Source organism: Phyllostomus discolor, chromosome 5 (assembly GCF_004126475.2).
Source record: "Phyllostomus discolor isolate MPI-MPIP mPhyDis1 chromosome 5, mPhyDis1.pri.v3, whole genome shotgun sequence".
In the NCBI taxonomy this organism is placed as follows: Eukaryota; Metazoa; Chordata; class Mammalia; order Chiroptera; family Phyllostomidae; genus Phyllostomus; species Phyllostomus discolor.
Genome location: NC_040907.2, coordinates 17,710,789 through 17,730,654, shown reverse-complemented (window position 1 = coordinate 17,730,654; position 19,866 = coordinate 17,710,789). Strand labels below are relative to the sequence as shown.

Sequence of the window (19,866 nt, the reverse complement as noted above, 5' to 3'; positions counted from 1 at the left end):
CCAACCAGACTCTGGGCGGCTGCAGGTCAGGAGCAAGAGGGAGAAAGGTAGGAGGGGAGAGCAGAGAGGGGGAGGGTGTGCAGTGGAAGAACTGCTCTTCCTCTGATGAAAACGAGGGGCCCCTGGAGCATCCTGATCGGAGCAGTGAATACGACAGACCAGGGTCATTAGCAGGCATTTCCATGGACTGTTGGACTGGCTTGGTTTCAAGAGCAAGGGGAGGAGAGGAACTGGAAACAGCAAGATGAGGCCACTCTAATCAGATGTTCTGCAAAGCGGAGCAGAGAAAGGGCTGGGGGGAAGCTGAGGTCCCTGGTGGGGAAGTGGAATCGAATTAAGAGATGGTTTTTGCTGTTTCCTTTTAAGGTGAGAGCAGTAAGAGTGAGTTTGACTGCTGCCCCGAGTGATCCACAGCAGCAGGGGGCGGTCTGGACAGCGTCAATAGGAGAGGGCATGACCACAGGCGAGGCAGACAGGCTCCAGTGCCCAGGTGGCAGCTTGGCTGGGCAGGGTGGGCAGGGGGCGGAGGGGGCCAGAGGGAGGCGGGCGGGGAGACTCGGCCACCAGAGGTTATCTTCTCAGAGCCTCCTTCCACATCTCGTCTGCGCTTTCCCATAGTAAACCTGCCCCCGGGCCATGAGGCAATAGTGTCACCCAACCTGGCCTCGGTGTGGAGACAGCACTTACGGCTCCACAGACCCCTAAAGGGGACCAGAGATAGTGACAGAAGTAGGAAATAGAGAGGGAGAGAAATCAGACCCAGGCACATCAACTCGAGTCAGGAGCTCCCCTGTGCTGTGCATGGTCCAAACTACCAGTGCCAGGGTGGACCCTCTGCTGACCGCTTGCCAGCTGTGTGACCTTGGTCCCGGCACTCCTCTGGGTCTCAGGTTCCCCATCTGTAAAACAGGACACCACCAACCTCCTATCAGGGCTGTTGGGAGAAAGAATTAGGGAGATAACACACGTCTGGACCGAAAGCTCGCTGTAGACAGCGTTCCTCGTCTGCCTTGCACAGCCCCACCCCAGGCACACACGCGTCAACACAGCGATTCCAAGGGTGGTAGCAGGGCTCCTCCTGCTGGCTGATTCTGGAACTGCACCTTTGCCCCTGTTCAGAGGTGGACCGTCCCAGTCTATTCCCTAGTACAACAGGCAATGATTTTATTCCGCAACAGATGCCAACCAAAATCAGCAGGTGATAGCTTCCAGTGGTCTTGGCAAGGTGTGGCAGGGCCATGTCTGGCCACAGAGGTGGCAAGAAGAAGCCCCTAAAGTAGCCCAAGAAACAGGTCAAGGAGATGGACAAGGAAGATAAGGCATTCAAGCAGAGGCAAAAAGAGAAGAAACTTGAGGAACTAAAGCAAAGGCCTCGGGGAAGGGCCCCCTGGCCACGGGTGGAATTAAGAAATCTGGCAAAAAGTGAGCTGTTCTCGTGCCTGGGGCAGTGGTGACCCTTCATTCCATTCCCGTGCAACGTCTGGATTCCTTGTCGCAGCTCTCCTGCCACCTATAGCTGGACCGAAGTGCTGTCTGGAGCCTGTTGCTCATTTAAGAGTAAACTTTTGTAAGAAAATAATATAATAATAATAATAATAATAATAATAGTCATGCAGTGACTCATCTCTTTAGTTCTTCTCGCTGCCATTTCAACCTTAGCTGGGAGTTCAGAGTAAACCCAGCCCCGAATACTGTCACAGAGCGTTCGTTCTTCAGTCTCTGTTCCATCCAGAATTCTGTACCACCCGGAAGTAAACCAACTCCTCTGAAATGGCTGTTTAAAAAAAAAATCAGTAGGTGAGCACTCCAGAACTTTCCCATCACCCCCCTCATCATATGCTGGGGGTTTTAATCCACCCCGCCCCCTTTGGTCCTGCAACAGCCCCTGCATGGAGTACTCTCCCCTCCACCATGTGGAAACACAAATGTCTCCCTTCTGGAATGTTCCATGACCTTCACCGCCCTTCCTTCCTGCAGACAGAACTACTGGAACTTTCTCTTCCATATGCTCTTACTTCTACTGGATTTGCTAAATTATGTGAGAGCATTAAAACACCTGTCTCACCTGAGGCCAGGTGATTGCCTTATTCATCCACTGCCAGAGGGATTTAAAACATCTGAAACCTCCCCAAGGAAGTCTCCCTCACTGTGGGTGACAGGTGAGGGGTGTGTGTGTGTGATGTACTTTGGATTATCCGATATTTCTACATGAACATATCTTTTATTTTATTTTTTAAGGAAAGAAAAATCCTTTAGTGGCTTCCTGGTATTTTCAAATTCCCCAGCAAAGCTTACAGGGTGGGGTCTGGCCTCCGCCTTTGACTCCTCCCTCCTTCCACCCACCAGCACCTCACACCTGCCTCCATGCCTCTTCACACTGGTTGCCCTCCCTGGTGAATCTTGGTCCACACTCCTCCACAAGGCAAATCCCTACTGGTCTTCAAAGCTTGGCCCAACTGTCATCTCCCTAGAAGCCTTCCTGACCCCCATGGTCATGCTGTCCTCACCTGTCCGGCCCTCCACTAGAGCTCTCAGCATCGACAGCATCGTATATGCTCCCTTGAAGGAGGCAGGCCCCCTCAGGCGGGGGAGGGGTAGTGCGCCACCTTCGTGTTCAACCTGTTGAGAGAAGTCAGTCCCCGCTGCCATGGTTTGCTCTCAGGCAGAATGAAGGATCCAGACAGAATCTCATAAATCCTTCAGACTCTAAAATTCTATAGTTTGCAGAGAGTAGTTACCTTATTTTAAGCAACCGTCACCCGACAGAAGATGCTGCGCTGGGATCGCCTGGGAAATGGGCTGTTTTCTGTCCTTCTTCGTGGGATTCACCCTCCTCTCCCCACCCCCGGGCAGGGGCACATGGGTTGTCCTCTCCTTAGCCGACGGCCCCGTTAGTGGGCACAGGACTTCGGGGAAGCTCATGGTCGCTTCCCATGCAGGGTGGACTGTGTCCTAGGGGGAGAGGCTGTGTCTCAGCAGCATCATGCTCATCTGCGTGACAGTCATTTGCCAACACCTGTGGTGAGTAGGAGGGTCGATGTCTAAAGCTGCACTAAGGGGAAGAGGCAGCTGAGCCGCCTCCCGCAGAGCTCACCTTTGAGGGGCACGCAGACATGACTGGGGGAAATCAGAAACATGGCGCCAGGCAGGCCAGGTTTCTTTCTACACGTACATCCCTCCTCACATCACGTAACTACCAAGTTCAGGCACTCCTGCTCCCACTGATGTCAACTGGGCCCTTGGAGGAAAAGATGCATAGATTTGCAGGCTTGGATAACCTCTGCTGAGCTTTCTTTGAGGCACTGATGCCAAGTTTCACCCTGCAACGCAAATGCTGGAACCCGATAATGCAAGGGCACGAGCTCTCCCTAGGAAGCATGTCTTTCATTATCCAAACTAAGTCTAAATCCTGTCACGTACCTTCCAGTACATTGTTTGGAAAACAATTAACTTCAAAACAATGCCCAGCTACAATGAATAAAGCTACAGCCCGTTGCACCCAACAGCGCCCCAGCCGCAGGCTGCGCTCACTCACCCTTCGCCCCAACCCGTGCTGGAGGCTGTGTGAGCCTGTGCCCTGGATTCAGACTAGTTTCAACCCCGACTTCACTACAGTGGGATCACGGGGAAGTTTATTTTGTCTCCGAGCCATATTCTCATCTGTAGAATGGGGATAAAAACAGTACTCGACTTGGGGCTCTGTGAACTCAGTGACACGCTGTAAACCAGGGGTCCTCGGCCTCTCCTCCCCTGTGGATGCCACCCGTATTACTGCTCGTCCACCTCCTGTCTCCCCCCCACCCATCCCAACCCCACCTGGGTCGGTGGAAAAACTGTCTTCCATGAAACTGGTCCCTAGTTCCAAAGAGTTGGGGGCCGCTGCTGGGTTGGCAGGGTGGGTAGGTGATCATTGTGTCACTACAATGAGGGGAAGGTACTCTCCTAAGATGAGGACCCTCACTCTTACAGGAGCCGATGGAGAAGTCAACTTCCTGCACACTTGTGACTTTATGGACCTTCCCGTTCTTACCAGGCTGCGCCGGCTGCAAGTCCACTGTCTGCCCAGGGGTCTGGAGCGGAGCTGGCACCTCCGTCACAAAGCCATCTCCGTGCATAATCCCGGCTACACACCGAGTGCACTTGCTGCAGTGACGCTCCAGCAGGCAAGACACTTCCATTCAATCCAAACTCCAGCTGGAACCCCTTCTAAACGTACACAACTTTGGCTTCCTTTTGCTCCTGTGCTACCTGAGCTGCAGCTTAACAAGAGAGCAGGTGACCGGGCTTAAACCATGCCCACACCAGGACAAATGCCCTGAAGCCCAGTCTCCCAATGAAGAGCCGCTGCGGGCACCTCCTCACCCGCTCGGCTCCATGAGGCTTCCCTCTGGGGCTGGAGTCTCTAATTGGAAGTCTCGCATTCGTCAGGGGGCATTTCCCTGTGTGGTAATAACATGGGGACAGAGCACCACCTCCCAAGCCCTCGTGTCGGTGGGGATCGGTGATGGTGACTGAATCACAACTGCACGGGAATGACAAAAGTTACATTTAATTTACAATGTAATAAAGGTTACAGGTAAAAAGCTACACTTAAAGCGTGAAAAGGCCTATTACACAAATGTACAAATCTCTGTACAAAGCTCACATCAATGTTTCCTACCTCCATCTCCTACGTTTGTTAGCCAGGACTAGCCTCAGCGCTCTGGGAAATGAGAGCTCTCAGTCAAAGGGGGGAAGAGCCACTGAACCAACTTCTAAAAACATCCTTTTAGAGACATCCGTTGCTTGCAAAGTTAAATCTTTTTTTTTAATTAATTGGAATTCTTCTAACTGGTCATATCCTTTGTAAGTCGCCTTCATTAACACACTTGAAAAGGAAAAGTACAGCCTTAGAGTCAAGGACAGTACTCCGGAATCAAACGAGAAGCTTCTGCAAGTAGGGCACTCAGGTTTGACAAGAAAAACAGGTAAAGTTCAAACAAGTCGTAAGTGTAAAACTACCAACCCGTGTTTCTGGCACTGGCCTCAGCCACAAGCAAAATGTCCTCATTCCAATAGAAAGAACACAAGAGAAAAGCCTAACTACTGGACCTCAAAACCACTGACCAGGGAAACATTTTGAGTTTAAACTTGAGCTTAACTGAAGAGTACTAAACCCTTTCTGATCAACCTCAGACCCATGGCAACCGTTTTGCTCTGTGGGACTTACAGGGATAGTATGTTTAAATTAGGCTGCAGCACCCACAAGGCTGATGAGGTGATGGTCACCTCCCCACCTCTGAATTCAACCCGAGGGCCTGGAGTCTCTCCCTAGGGTATGTGACTTTAAATAAAAATGATCCTAGAAAGAGGGAGGAAAGGAGGAGGTAATGAAAGGCCTGGGAGAGAGCCAGGGCAGTCTATTTAAAAGGATGTATAAAACATTTCTCTACACCACAGGTGTTCTGAAGACTAGTCTTTACGGGCTATTTCAACCCCACCCCAAGTCTTGATATTACATGGTTAGGACCCCAGGAGACATTCTGAAAGACGATACTGCACACATGGAAAGTTTTTCTCCCTAGTTCATTAGCTCCCCCATCGCCCTTCCACCCAACTCCCACCCAATCCCACCCTTCTCCATGACCAAAAATATCAAATCAGTAAGGAAGGAGTGGGCTTCTTGCCCGGCCAAGCTTCTTTTGCATATTTCTTCTTCTTGGGTTCATTGACAGCTTCAGGGTTATAGACGACAGGGTTTGGTGCAGGATTCATGGTCACTGCTGATGGCACAACAGGAGTCAAGTCCACGTCAGGGGCAAGGTTCGGGTATGGCATGGGCAAACCGCCGATGAGTGCTGTCCCGTGGATGCCGTGGGGCTGGGAGCCGGCTTCACTGTGCGTGGGGGGCAGACCTCCATAGAGTCCTCCACTGAATGCAAAGTTCTGTATGCGCCTGCTCCCCGACTCTTCCAGGCCCAGGGAGCCGGCGCCCTCCACTCGCTTCTTCTGTGGTTCACAAGGAAGAGAGGAGACAAGAGGTGAGACACAGAGTGGTACCAATTAGTTTTTTTCTATTCTACTCCGAAAAGAATTTTGGGAGGCCCCTTTTTGTTTTATTTCCCAGACAGTCTATTTCACTGTCCTGAAACCTCAGGGTTTACAGAGACTTTACAGTGGCCGTGTAATGTGCCGGGTCCACACAAGATCTTTACCACCCGAGTCACACCGAGAAAATGAGGACAGAGTGTGAGCTTTTCCTAAAGTAAAACATATCTATCCAGTTTAAGTGATCATTCTTTATCCTTAGGCTGTCATACTTCCCCTCCCTCTCTTTGTTTTTAAAGATTTTATTTATTTATTTTTTAGAGGCAGGGGAAGAGAGGGAGGAGAGGGAAAGAACCGTCAATGTGCAGTTGCCTCTTGCACACCCCCTACTGGGGATCTGGCCCGACAACCCAGGGATGTGCCCTGTCTGGGAATCGAACCAGTGACCTTTAGGTTCACAGGCTGGCACTCAATCCACTGAGCCACACCAGTCAGGGCAAAAGTGATTTTTTTTTAAGAGTGAATTTTTAAACCAGACCACATGAAATGTCAATTTCAAATACTGTTACAATGTGCTTCCTACCTTCACTGGAACCACAGCCGTCTGTACCATGTTCCGGAAGCGTCCAACTGAGGGATCCACATCCTCTGCAAAAAGACACGAGGGAAGAGTTAGGTTGGTACTCTACTGGGAGCATTGAGGTATGTATAGCATTCGCTGCAAACAAAGCAATCACAACAACTCATATTAAAACAGTAAAATCCAGCTAATACTTCAAGTGTTTACTGGGTGCTGAGCACCGGTTAAATCTTCACAAGCCTATGAGGTGAACACCACTACAGTAAACACTTAACTGACAAGAGAACAACTCAGGCCCTGGCAGATGAGGCTCGGTGGACTGAGCTCCAGCCTGAGAACCGAAAGGTCACCGGTTTGATTCCTAGGCAGGGCACATGCCTGGGTTGTAAGCCAGGTTCCCAGTTGGGAACACGTGAAAGGCAACTGTTTCTCCCTCACACATGAATGATTCTCCCCCTCTCTGTCTCTCTTCCCTTCAAACAAATAAATTTTTTTTGTTTCTTTCTAGAGAGAAGAAGAGAGGGAGACAGAGAGGGAGAGAAACATTCATGTGTGGTTGCCTCTCACATACCCCTAACTGGGGACCTGGCCTGCAACCCAGACACGTGCCCTGACTGGGACCTGAACCAGCAACCTTTGGTTCACAGGCTGGCACTCAATCCACTGAGCCACACCAACAGGGCAAATAACTAAAATCTAAAAAACAACAACAACACTCCTATAAATTCCTTTGGAAAATAAAGATTCATTATTTAATTTGAATAATTAATACCTGATTGATTTAAGCCTGACTTTTCCACGTTAGGGTGCCTCTAAAGAATATACCTTGGAATATTCACTAAACAACCAACCTTCGTTCAACGAATGAACAAATGAATGGCTCCCGCATGAAAGAGGAAAAGACAACCAGATTCAGGAAGGACACGAGGTCTCTAAAAAAGGCACCCTCATCTTTTCTCCTCCCCACAGGAGCCCTGTTCCAATCATCCCTTCAGCAAGGAAAGCTGAATGAGGCACACGAGCGACGGGAGCCTGGCAGGGGTGGCTACCGGGGGGGGGGGTGCCCCCCACGGGCGCACGAGGCCTAAGGCTCTCTGGGGGACCCTGTTCTGTGCTTGCTGAATGGTGGTCAAGCCTCTCATCCTCTCCTCATTCTCCAGCCACTCTACTCCTACACAGAGGATACAACCACTCCAGGAGACCCCTGTTTCTGGACATGTACCAACAAATTCCCTGCTAAGTCGACTTCAGGGTATAGGAAAGCTTGCATGGCTAGAAGGCCGACGCTCTGACAGGCGATGGAGGGATAATGGCTAACAATTATCAAGAGCTTACTGAATGCCAAGCACTGGTCTGAAGTATTTTTACATATCATGCATTTAATCTCCTCACCATCCTGTGAGGACAGTAGTCTTTTAAGTTACTTGACCAAGGTTATGCAAGTACCAGGTAGAGAGGGGGACTTCCAACCCAGGCCCTCTCATTTCAGAGCCCGTACTCTTTAACCGTTACACTGTGCTCGGCCTGAGTGCTCGGCCTTCATACAGCTCTGGGCAACACTTCCCCAGGAGAAAGACAAAGCACATCAGATGCTGGTCGTCTAGTCCAGTAATTCCCAAGTTATCAGCTATTCCTTAGTGCAAGGGCTTGTTTTAAACTAGAAATGTTTAGGTCCCACCTCTAGAAACTCTTACTCCATAGGTTCTGGGCCCAGAATAAGCTTCCGAGATTGGTCATCCCGCCCCTGCCTAAACATTTCCCTCGGGCATTCACGACTTCTAGCAGTAAGCCGGACCACTGCACACACCGTCTAGGGAAAGTAAACTGGTCCCTAGAATGAATGCCCCGATCTCTTTCACAGGAATCCTGTCAACTCTTCTAAATATAAGAAGGACTCGATGTTGTTATTGTTGTTTTAATCCTAAGGATATCTTTATTGATTTTAGAGAGAAAGAAGAGGGGGAGAGGGAGGGAGGGAGGGAGAGAGAGACAGAGAGAGAGACAGAGAGAGAGAGAGAGAGAGAGAGAGAGGGAGAGGGGGAGGGAGAGAGACAGAGAGGAGCATCAATCAGCTGCCTCCATGTATGCCCCCCCCAATCGAACCCACAACCTTTTCGGGTTCAGGATGATAACCCAACCAGCTGAACCACCCAGCCGGGCTCCTCATTGCCTTTCACACTGAACCAAACACTTGCTACTCACGGACTCTGGTTCTGCCCACTGCTTCCTCCTTAAGGCCGGCCCTGCACAGATCCGACCACAGGGGCCACGCCTCCTCCCTCCACTCTCCCCAATGCATGGTCCCTTCCCTACGTTCCAGCATCCGGGGGACTAAGGGACTGTTCTCCATACCTATGAGTCTCCGCCTCCATTTAAATAATCGGTATTTTGAATCTAAATGCAGGGTTTGAAAGTGATTCTCACTGCATTTCATTTTGGGCATTAATAGCGACTTATTAGTCTGGGATCCCTGTTTCTATCCATTGAGATTTATGTTCAAACAAAGATTTTTGAATCCCAATTCCATCTTCACTGTATAAACTATAACTCCCAGCTCTATGTCATTCCCCTACCAGAGTGCTTAAGATACAACATGAACCCGGGGGGAGGGGTGGGGAGAAAATGCAGACAACTGTAACTGAACAACAATAAACTAATAAAAAAAAAAAGATACAACATGAACCCAATAAATAAATGTTAGACGATGGAACAAACTGGTAAAGTTAGTGGCCGTCCCATTTGATGTTCTTAGCTTACTGACATTTTCAGACAAACTTTCTATAAATTTACTCTCCATCAGGCAGGCAAGTCCTCAATGCGGTTAACAGCAGCAGCAGAAGGTTCTCCAATCTTAAGAGTTACCAAGCATACACAGAAGCGCAAAAAGACAATCACGCCCTCCTTAGAGGTAAAGAGAGCAAAGACCTATGCTTACCTTAACCCTTCACTATGACCTGGACACACTTGATCAGCAGAGGAAAATTACGGCCTTGCTCCGTATACCGAGTTACATGGGCCCTGCCGTCAGCTATTGCTCTCACACCGCAAGTGGACAATGCTTGGGTGTTGAGGGTGCCGCACCAATGAAGTACAGAAACTCTCTCCTTAATGTAGCAACCTGGTATCCTAAACCTTGTGAGAGACACCGCAGCTGACCTGTAGGTTATGTGCACCACTCTCTGAGACCATACTTTTTCACCAGAAGAAACTGGGAAGATGCCCACCTGGGTTGATGATTTCATCATCCTCACTGAAAGTCACCCGTGAATTCTTCCTCTTCCTCTTTGGTCTCTGAATATCCAGATTCCCCTCCTCAATGGTGAGGGTGGAGATGCGCTTGTTGTGGGCAGTGTTGAACTCTGTCAGGTTCTAGGCCAAGGTTCACACAGGAAAGACAGGAGTCAGTACACAGAAGATCTGAAGAACATATTCCTACATAAAGGGCAGGAAGGCATTAAGGGCTAACTCTGACTTCCCCAGGCAGACGAGATTCTCTTCTCTATTCAGAAAAAACTCATTACTGTCCCTAGATTGCTAATATTAACAAGGTACCTTTGACAGAATGTGAGACGCCTTCTTAGACTAGTGGGGCAGTGATATTCAAAAGGGGGTGGAGGCTGTGAGCTGAGAACAGGCTGTCTGTACAACCATCTTTGAGTCGAGGTTTTGAGCTTTTTTTTCTTTTAAAGAAAGGCTATCACGTCTTTATGCTGAGAATTAAAAGAATATGACTGCAAAGAACTCCAAGAATTGTTTTAAAGTAACAAAACAGAGACAAGAAAAGACAATTCACAGCTTCTTTCTTTTAGAACTCACAAGGACACTGCCAGTGCACTTAATGTTTGGCATTAACGTGCTGTCACTCCCCCATTCCTGCGTATGGCCCCATTTCTATTCATAACCATCCATCCATCTCAACGATTAACTTGGCCTCAGCACCGCTGTCTGCCTCTTCCCAATCCTCTGGACTCGCTCCAGTCTGCACTGCAGCTTGTGGTGTTCAAAATGCCTTGAGAATGAAGATGCAGACAGACCTCACACATTAAATTTAAAAGACAGAAAAGCATGGAAGAAGCCTGGAGGAAAAAGGGGCAAGAGTGGCTGCCATCAAGGCCTCTGGCTATGAGGCTACTTCTTTGTAACAAAATAACTTGCAAATTGTAAGATTTCCTTAAGTGCTTTTCTCCCTAAGGTCTGGGAAACTGCCTTAATGCACTAGAACAGTAAGCGCAAGTGGGTGGTTAAGGACAGCCTTGCGTATGCTCTACCTGAATAGACCAGCCACACCAAGGCAGGGACAGACATGTAAAGGATGACAGCCACATCACAAACTATGGGGGTCAGCCTCTAGAAAACTTTAAAATAAAATACTGTAAAAATCATAGCATTCAGGGCAGCCAGGTTCATAAGAACAAGAACAGTCTAGTTCTATTCAGAAGATTCCTGGGTTATTTGGACAGCGTCAAAAAAGCTTCAGTCTAAGTCAATGCTGTCCAGTCAAACTTTCTGAATGATAAAAATGTCGTCTACCTGTGCTATTCAGCACGGAAGTCACTAATCACATATGACTACCAAGTACTTGACATGCAGCTGGTAGCTACCACCATGGACAGTGCAGCTTTGGGAAAAATTTAACTCCCAGCCTTGGCTTCTAACATCCAGAGAAGGTGCATAAGAAAACCATGAGTGTCTATTGGCAAGAGACCTAGTCTCCTTGTCACCCCTCGTCATACAGAACCAAACACACAATGCAGCTCTCCAACGTGTGTCAGTTGACCACACTAGTCTACCTAAGTGACAAAGGCCCATTACTGACCTCAAGAAGATCTCCTGGTGCTAAGACATTGGCATTTTAAGCTACATACTGCCACCGGAGTCCCAAAAGACAAAACAATGACATAGACGTGGAATTACATCAAGTTCGGTTTCCTCCTCTGGAAGCCCCAGTAAGCCCTTGAGTTCATCATCCTCTCCACCCATCTTCTCATCTCCTTTCACAGCCGATGGCAATGTCTGAGGCTTCTCTCGAAGAGTGTATGCCCTTGTGGATGCACCAAATGAGACTGTGGAATCGATGGGAATTTGCTGAGGCTTGTGAGGTTCCAATCGAATGTGACCCAAGAAAGTGCCGTGTGCTGGGAATAACCAAATCAAAAATGTAAGAGAAAAAAAACCAACCTGAGTTGTAGAAGGGAGAGCAGCTCCTCCCAGCATATCAGTTCTGCTTTTTAAAATGAAAATGACACTGGGTCCACTTTGCATCCCTTGTCATGGGTCACAATGAAAAGGAAAACTCCTTCACTGGGTCTTGAATCTCTTCAGTGGAATTCTTACACATCTTCAGACCTGCTGTCACCCCATATAACAAACACCACTGCTTGCTCTCTGCTGCCAGGTAGGCTTGGCTCCATTCTGGGCCCAGCAGGAATGGCTCCAGCCCAGCAATAACCATGCCACCCACAGCAGGAGACAGGCATCGCTGTGGTCTGACCTCTCCAGCCCCAAGTCTAAGGAACACAGGCCCTGGCGGCAGTTATCCTTGGGTTTTCCCCAGGACAAGACAAGGAAGTTGGCTGAAACAGGTGTAATATGAATGCCAAGGCAAGCCAAAATCCTACTTCAGAGTCTGAAAACTTTTCCATGTCTGCATTCTGCGTATTATAAAAACGGAGAGAAAAGATGAGATAAATTTGCAAGTAAGTACTTGTGAGACATGGCTCTCCAAAACCACTATATAGGCAGACTGGGCTGGGGTCCGTGTGGGGATGTGAGGAGGGAGAACATGGGCAGCCCAGGAAGCAGGATCCTTTGAATTCCACACTGTACCCATATAAGGGGAAAAGGAACAAACTTCAGGGCTCCATGTGGTTAAGTCTCAATTGCATCTTGGGCAAAGTTGAAAACCTTATTGGTTGTAGTATGTTCATGAAATTAAAATTGATATTAGTAGGCAAAGCAGAATATAGCTGGAGTAAATAACCCACTACAAGAAAATTAAACTGTTCAAAAGCATTTTTTTTAATGTCCTGCACCACTATTCTATTACACTAATGGAGCTAATCACAGCTTCTGCTTAAACTGGACCACAATTTATCAAGGTCCTACAAATACTTGGACTCCCGCGGCCCCCAGCTCCCGGGTATTTTTGTTGTTGTTGTTGTTGTTGTTCTCTATCTCTACCAACTGCCTTCTCCAGCGCAGTCCTCCCCAAAACCTTCCCCTCCAGTCACCAATTATTTCAGGAAAATAGGCGGTATCGCAGGAGTTGAGAAGGGCGGATTTAAAAACCAAACGTAAACTTCTTCCTTGATCAGTAATAAAACTCAACTTGGAAACTGAAGAACCCAGAGGGCATTTTTTCACTGCCCAAAAGGAATGTGTGAGATGGGGATGGATGGGGCGTCAGTTACTTACTACTGTTGAGATCTATTAGGAAAACTCTCTTCAGATGCTTGTGGTAGACCAAGGCAGCGTGGACCCGTGAGCAGGACTGGTGGTCAATGGTGAAGTCACACAAATCAGGGTTTCTCCCAAATAAGTAATACTTCTTCTCATCAATAATTAGTTTCTAAATAAACATTAGATTCAATATTACTCAAATCATTTCGACAGGGTTTAGCAAACATTCTTCACATCAAATAAACAGAGGATTATGAATAGATAAAATTCCTTGCCAAGGTGAAAAAAAAATTATTTCCTGTTATTCTTCAAGATAAAGAGTACAGAATAATTTACTAACATTTTGAGGGATAGAGGCAATTAATCTTCTCAAATACAGTGGTCAAATGTCTAGTGTTGATTAAAAAAACCTGTCCTGCCCTGGCTGGCGTAGCTCTGTGGATTGAGCGCAGGCTGCAAACAGAAGCATCGCAGGTTCGATTCCCAGTCAGGGCACATGCCTGGGTTGCAGGCCAGGGCCCCCAGCAACCACACATTGATGTTTCTCTCTCTCTCTTTCTCCCTCCCTTCCCTCTCTAAAAATAAATAAATAAAATCTTTAAAAAAAAAGAGAGAGAGAGAGAGATTTGGACAGATGGAAACGGCCTGACTTCAGAGTCTAAGCTCTTTTAATCATGTTATATATTTTCTTCACTCTACCTGCATCAAAAAATGCACCATATGGCAAAGAACATTTTAACGAGTGAACAAATACTATAGACGCACTCTTGATTTTTTTTAAAACACCTACCCAGTTTCTTTCAAGCTTTGCCTTAAGGCTCAATTAGTTCAAGCTAGTGGTATAGGTAAGTGGGTCACCTCTGGGAAACCCTGTCCAGCAGAGTGCCCCATCTGCTGCTGGCAAGGCTTGTGCCAGGTCCATACTATACTGCTGGGCAGCACCAAGAACTAACAGCCTACAGCTCAGTAAGACAATCATCCCTATGTCTGCTTAGACCCAAGTTTTAAGACTTGCGTTAAATATAAGACATTGCTTCAGAATTGAGAGAACTCTGAAATTTCAACATCTTATTCTCTCTGGGTAATATCTGGGCAGGCTGAATCTCATTGCATTTTTCATTCATGTTTATACGCACACAGATTATGCCCTCACAAAATAAAATTTGCTAACCACAGTCCTCACTGACTACTCTCAAGGAAAGAGTGTATAAGACCACCAGCTCTTGGGTTCTAATATAACACTGACCAAATTGCTATAATTCTGAGGTGTCAAACACATAACAGAAATATAGATGTTTGGGGGGTGGGGGGGAGCACGAAAGGGCTTTCAAATTAAATGTATACATTCATTAAAGGCATCTCAATTATAAAAACATGAACATGTAGTGGGAAAATAGTATGTCTTAGAATTAAGATTTGTTAACTCCTGGACGGTGTGCTTCTTCTGTTCAAGTAAATGAAATAATGCACTGGTCTTTTTCAATAATCACTAAAGCCAAAATTTCTTGATTAACTATGGCTAGTACCTTTATCCAGTTATGCCACTGAGTTATAACTCAGAGTGTGTCTTTATACACTGAGCTTAAAAGACTCATGGCTTTTGTTTCAATATTGCAGTTCTTAAACCCAGCTATCACAAGCCTTTGACACAAGGCTAGGATGTAGATAGTTCAGTTAGTATCAAGTGTTTCCTAAATCCTTAAAAATAAGCACATCACAGATCTATTCCTCTCAGAAAAAGCACAGTGATGTCTAAAGATTGTAACTTGACAATTGCGTGGCAACTCAACACACCTAAGAGCAACGAAAGACAGAGAACACTATCAGCTAATGGAAACAGTAATCAGAGGGATGTTTGACAACTGATAGCACTTTGAAAATATAAATTATTTCACAAAGGAATATGATATTAAGGCTAGGCCTCCTCTTCTGTTTCTTCCTGTTGCACACTGGAGCCTTATTAAATTCTAGTAACAAAACAGATTCTTATGTCTTCAAAGCTTCATGCTATTTAGCAATAGTACTTTATATCTGTGAAACAGTCTACAGTTAAAGAGGCTTTACAGATATTTTAGAAAAATTATTTCATTGAATAATGTTGTTTTGTAACTTTTAAGACAGAAGAACTCTACACAGATGGTGAATTACAGAACTGTACACCCGAAACATATCATCTCATTAACCAATGTCACCCTAATAAATTCAATTATAAGTAAAATAAAATAAAATAAAAAGATAGAAGAACCCATGACAAAGGGGCTTAAGTGACTGGCTATGGGCATGATGAATAAAAAAATTCATCACAACTCATGCCTTAATACTTTGTAAAATACCAGGGTATTTCTACAATATTCTGAAGTGACAATATATTTACAGAACATCATTCAGAAGATCTCACAGATAGCTTTTCAACCATGGAACAATGTTTTTACTATATACACTCAGAAATGGGACCCTGAACCTAAATTCTATTCGAGCAAGCAAACATAAAAGTGGTCTAAGAGATAGAGACTCACAACTCCATGGTCACAGCAGGCTTAATCTCCATGCTTGGCAAATAAATAGCGCGCATAAGAATTCAACAAAAACAAAACAAAACCATACACAACCTATTAGCTAATCAAAATCTATGTTCTCTTCAAGTTCTATGGGGTGTTCATTCCAGAGACTTGTAAAAAATCTGGAATTCTGCTAAACAACTTCTTTACACTACTTATTTCAATTATTATCATGGAATTTTTTTATGTGATGTGTCTTTCCCACCAAATAATTTCCTTGAAGGAGGAAACCACGTTTTATTCACTGTTGAGTACAATAACTGGAACACAGTAAGCACTCAATGTTTTGAATAAATGAATAAATTTCACCAACATTCCATTCTCTTCATTCAAAGGCTTGAGCCTGAATATCACAAAACAACTTAAAAGTTAAACTTAATCTACATCATTCACTTCTTTTTCAGTTATTTCATATTTTCAATTTATTTATTTATTTATTTATTTATTTATTTATAGACAGGGGAAGAGAAGGAGAGAGACAGAGAAACAGTAATGTGTGGTTGCTTCTAGTGTGCCTCCTACTGGAAACCTGGCCCACAACCCAGCATGTGCCCTGACTGAGAATCAAATCGGCAACCTTTTGGTTCGCAGGCGGGCGCTCAATCCACTGAGCCACACCAGCCAGAGACATTATTGCATATCCTGCACCTTCCACACAATTCCATGTACTTACAGAGAGAGAATTCACTAAGTTATAGGGCTTCCAGTTTGATTAGGGTCTATAGGCCCAAGCTCTATTAAAAACTCGTCATTTAGAAGGTGAGAGAAGTCACAAAATACGGAGTGTCTGTGTGAGATATGAGGTATGAATGTGTTATATCACCAGGTGCTTTTAATAGAAAAAAATCAGGATGAACAAAAGTAGCACTGCTGGAAAACAAAGCACAGGAGAGGGGGTGGAAAAGTGAGCCACCGGCAAAAAATCTTTAGTGTGGTAGGAAAAAAGGGAAGACATGTATTTCCAAACCTCAATTAGTTTGTCTCCTTTGACTACATCCAGATGTAATCCAGGTGGGGGTTTACCTGCCCTGAAAAATAAGAAGGAAAAAGCATTTTCAGGATGAGTTCATAAATGCTACTTACAATTATTGTCCCATTCAGCACTGGAGTTCTCTTATCAGCCTATAATTAGTTCATGTTTCAAACAGAAATGTCATCTACTTCACTGTTATTACAGCTCCTTTCTAAGTTTGACACTTACTTCCCCAGTGATTCAATTGCTCTAAAACAGATTTTAGTGGATCTGTATTTAGAGCAGCACCAAAGAAACCTATATTTTAACACTGGCTTTCTACCTCAGAAAGAAAGCGGCATAGAGTCCAAGTACTATAGCTGGGGTAGTCTGATCATTTGAATTTGAATCTCAGCTTTGCCACTACCACTAATACCATATAAAGGTTGAATAAATCCATTGGTGTTTTGAACTAATCAAGAGCAATGCCATCACAGAATAAGCAGACCTCTGAGACCGAATCACAGGTACATAATTAGGGAATCCAGGCAACCCGATATCATGCCCCTAAAACCAGGTAACGACAAATACAAGAGATGGCTCTTACCCTTGAACAGGTCATGCTAAAATGGCTTTTCTAAGGGAACTTTTTCTCTATATTCCTATAACCACAGTATTCAAGGGGGACACACAGGACAAAGCACCTAACAAAGTGCCTGGTGAGTAACAGCCTGAGGAAATGGTAGGTCACCTGTCTACTATAACTGTAAGTTTACCGTCCTGGTCCAACTTCTGAAATTGATGCAGCAGGGAACCAAAACTGACACAAAATTTGTAGAGTAAAATAACTGGGTGTTACGAAAAATGCAAAGACATCCAGAAAACGGCCACATTCACTTGCTTCCTATGTTTGCTCCTTTGAAGTTTGTCCTTACATTTGCATTCAAAAAGTGTGTATGTATCTGTTCATCTAATCGAAGAGGCAACATAGTCATCTCACAATTCTGTGCTGACTCCTCTATGGCAGTTGCTGAAGGGACAGTGCCTTGGACAAAGGCCCATTTTGTCTGGGAAACAGGAAAAGCAATGTTACATCCAAAACATCCTTTCTGAACTCCTACTAGGTGCCTGGCTGAGGCCTAGGAGCTAGGAACATAAAGATGCATCAGAGAACCCTCGTCCTTGAGGATCTCAACAGAAAAAGAGGCAAAGATTAACACATAAACAATATACACTGTGGAGAGTTGCAGCAGAAATAGAGCTCTAACTCAGATGGGGCTTCTGGCCAGGCAATTCATAGTTATTCATCCTGTACTCTACTCAAAGACTAAATTAAATTATTCCATTTTTCCCAAGAACTTGAGAATGGATGAAACGGGCTCCTTGCAACAATTACTGATGCCCACTTATGTCCGGCTTCGTGCTGGTCGCTGGGAACACAGGGGTACGTCGGAGCCATCCCTGCCCTCAGGGAGCTCCCAGGCTCGAGAGACAAACACGTACCGGACCAGGCATGCCGCACGGCAGGGGATGCGGGGCTCTGAGGTCGGGCTAGGGCCGGGACGCCGGCTCGTGCGCGCTCGGGACAGAGAGCAGCGGGGCAGGTAGGGTGCTCTACTAGAGCACTAGTCAGTCTGGAGTTGAGATAAGTTCAGGGCCACGGCCCCGAAGCGCTCCGACAAACGGCTCACGGACGGAGGGGCTGCGTAAGCGAGCGCCTCCGAATCCCCCAACTCTGGGTTTCTTCAGAGCCTGGGCCCGGGCTGCCGGTTCCTCCGCACGCCGCCCGGCCCGACGAACTGTTCTGCCTCATCAGTCCCAAGGTGTCTGAGCCTTTCGGCCCGCTGCGGGAAATAAGCCGCCCAGCCCGCTCTGGCCGGGCCAGGCCACTCCACCCTGGTCGCCCCGCCACTCACCAAGTCGGGCAGTCGAACAGCGGGAGGCTGGAGCCAGAGTTCGCGGCTGCCGCCATCTTGCGTCTCCCCCTCCCATTTGGCGGGCTCGAAGCACGCCGGGAAACTGGAAGACTCAGTGGGGAGAGGCGGCATCCCAGTATCCTGTGCGTACGCACGCGAGCGCGCACGCACGCACGTACCGGGCGCTTCTAGTGGCGGTGTGGACTGGGATGTGATTTTGAGGTGTGTTTCAGTGTTTGAGACAGTTATGCTTCTCTGGAAGAGTCTCCGAAGACTAGAGTTTTCCGTAGCTGGGAAGTGTCTGAGGAAAAGGTGCTTTTAAGGAGAGGTGTCGGTCTCCCCATACCTCTGAGCTCTTAAATCTTCCCACTCCATCCTTGCTACAGGCTTGCACCCGAATCTAGAGTGGAAGGAGCTAGAGCGCAGAGCTCAGAGATTGCAGCGATCATTCATTCTGTTTCTCTTCCGGCACTTCTCTGCAGAGCTGCAAGGTCACTTCCCCTTCCTAATCCAAACCTGGGCCTCGTGGGCTTCGTTCGGTAAATTAATTATATGGGAATCCGCTTTAGAGGGGTCAGATATTTTGCCATGTACAATGCGATCCCGTGTGTGACGTGCACCCCACGTCTTTGGCCCAAACTTGCAAGAAAAAAAAAACTTACAATTTTTAAATTCAATTGTTTATTTATGTTTAGATACTTGGGTTTTTTTGTATTATAAAGGAATTTTAGCATTTATTTTGAACATATTTTATGTAACTAATTACAAAACAAGAACAGATACTGGTGTTTCAGGTACTACCCATGCATAATATGCATCCTTATTTTTCCCTCAAAAATTTGGGCAGAAAAGTGCACATTATACATTGCAAAATAGTCTGTTAATGAAACAAAGTCTAGACAAGCTAGAGCCAGGAACAATTTGACCAGAAGACAGGCATTCAAATCTTCAATAGTAATCAAGCTGTGGCCCCGTTGGATTTGTAAGTTTTGGTTATGGTGACTAAATCATGAAAGGAAACACGACTCAGTCCTACCCTGGGTCAATGGCTGATTGAGAGACTATCAGCAGGGCCCCTGGTTATAATGGCTTTGTCTGTTGGGTGCTTGCTTCTTTGGGCAAGTATGTATTTTATATGGATCATCTCATTTAAATCTTCACAACACTCTTGAGATAGGTATTATGATCGCTGAGCAGAGGTTCAGAGAGATCGAATTGCCCAGCCTCATTCTAGAACAAAAGGTAAATGGGATTCATACCTAAATCTGGATGATGGCAAAGGCATGCTCTTTAATCAGCTGTCCTGCACAATTAGATGTTGATACAATCATCTTTATTATCACATACTGATGCCGTTTTCACTTTTGTAGAAAGCATGGATTCTCTGACCTATTGTTTTTTTCAAGATTTTATTTATTTATTTTTAGAGAGGGG

General features: G+C 46.2%; 1 protein-coding gene, 1 non-coding gene and 1 pseudogene across 2 annotated transcripts; 1 reads left to right on the top strand and 2 right to left on the bottom strand.

The window, feature by feature from the left end:
- The first annotated feature begins 1,094 nt into the window (after positions 1-1,094).
- On the top strand, positions 1,095-1,516 carry LOC114495992 (annotated as a pseudogene).
- Positions 1,517-4,533: 3,017 nt separating this feature from the next.
- PPP1R8 (protein phosphatase 1 regulatory subunit 8) lies at positions 4,534-18,580 on the bottom strand. Its single transcript, XM_028512928.2, has 7 exons — positions 18,433-18,580; positions 16,532-16,592; positions 13,022-13,175; positions 11,522-11,742; positions 9,832-9,976; positions 6,611-6,675; positions 4,534-5,988 (listed from the first exon to the last, which is right to left on the bottom strand). The coding sequence occupies exons 1-7, from the start codon at positions 18,486-18,488 to the stop codon at positions 5,635-5,637; spliced, it is 1,056 nt and encodes a 351-aa protein (XP_028368729.1). The 5' UTR covers positions 18,489-18,580; the 3' UTR covers positions 4,534-5,634.
- Positions 14,541-14,696, bottom strand: LOC114498334. Its single transcript, XR_003684761.1, has one exon.
- Positions 18,581-19,866: the final 1,286 nt, after the last annotated feature.

What these genes read in the sequence shown, in the direction of transcription:
- PPP1R8 (XM_028512928.2), bottom strand. Translation starts at nt 18,488, where the DNA reads ATGGCGGCAGCCGCGAACTCTGGCTCCAGCCTCCCGCTGTTCGACTGC. An exon ending in CTGTTCGACTGCCCGACTTG is followed by an intron (nt 16,593 to 18,432) that starts GTGAGTGGCGGG and finishes CTTATTTTTCAG; the next exon opens with GGCAGGTAAACCCCCACCTG. An exon ending in CCTAATAGATCTCAACAGTA is followed by an intron (nt 11,743 to 13,021) that starts GTAAGTAACTGA and finishes GGTTATTCCCAG; the next exon opens with CACACGGCACTTTCTTGGGT.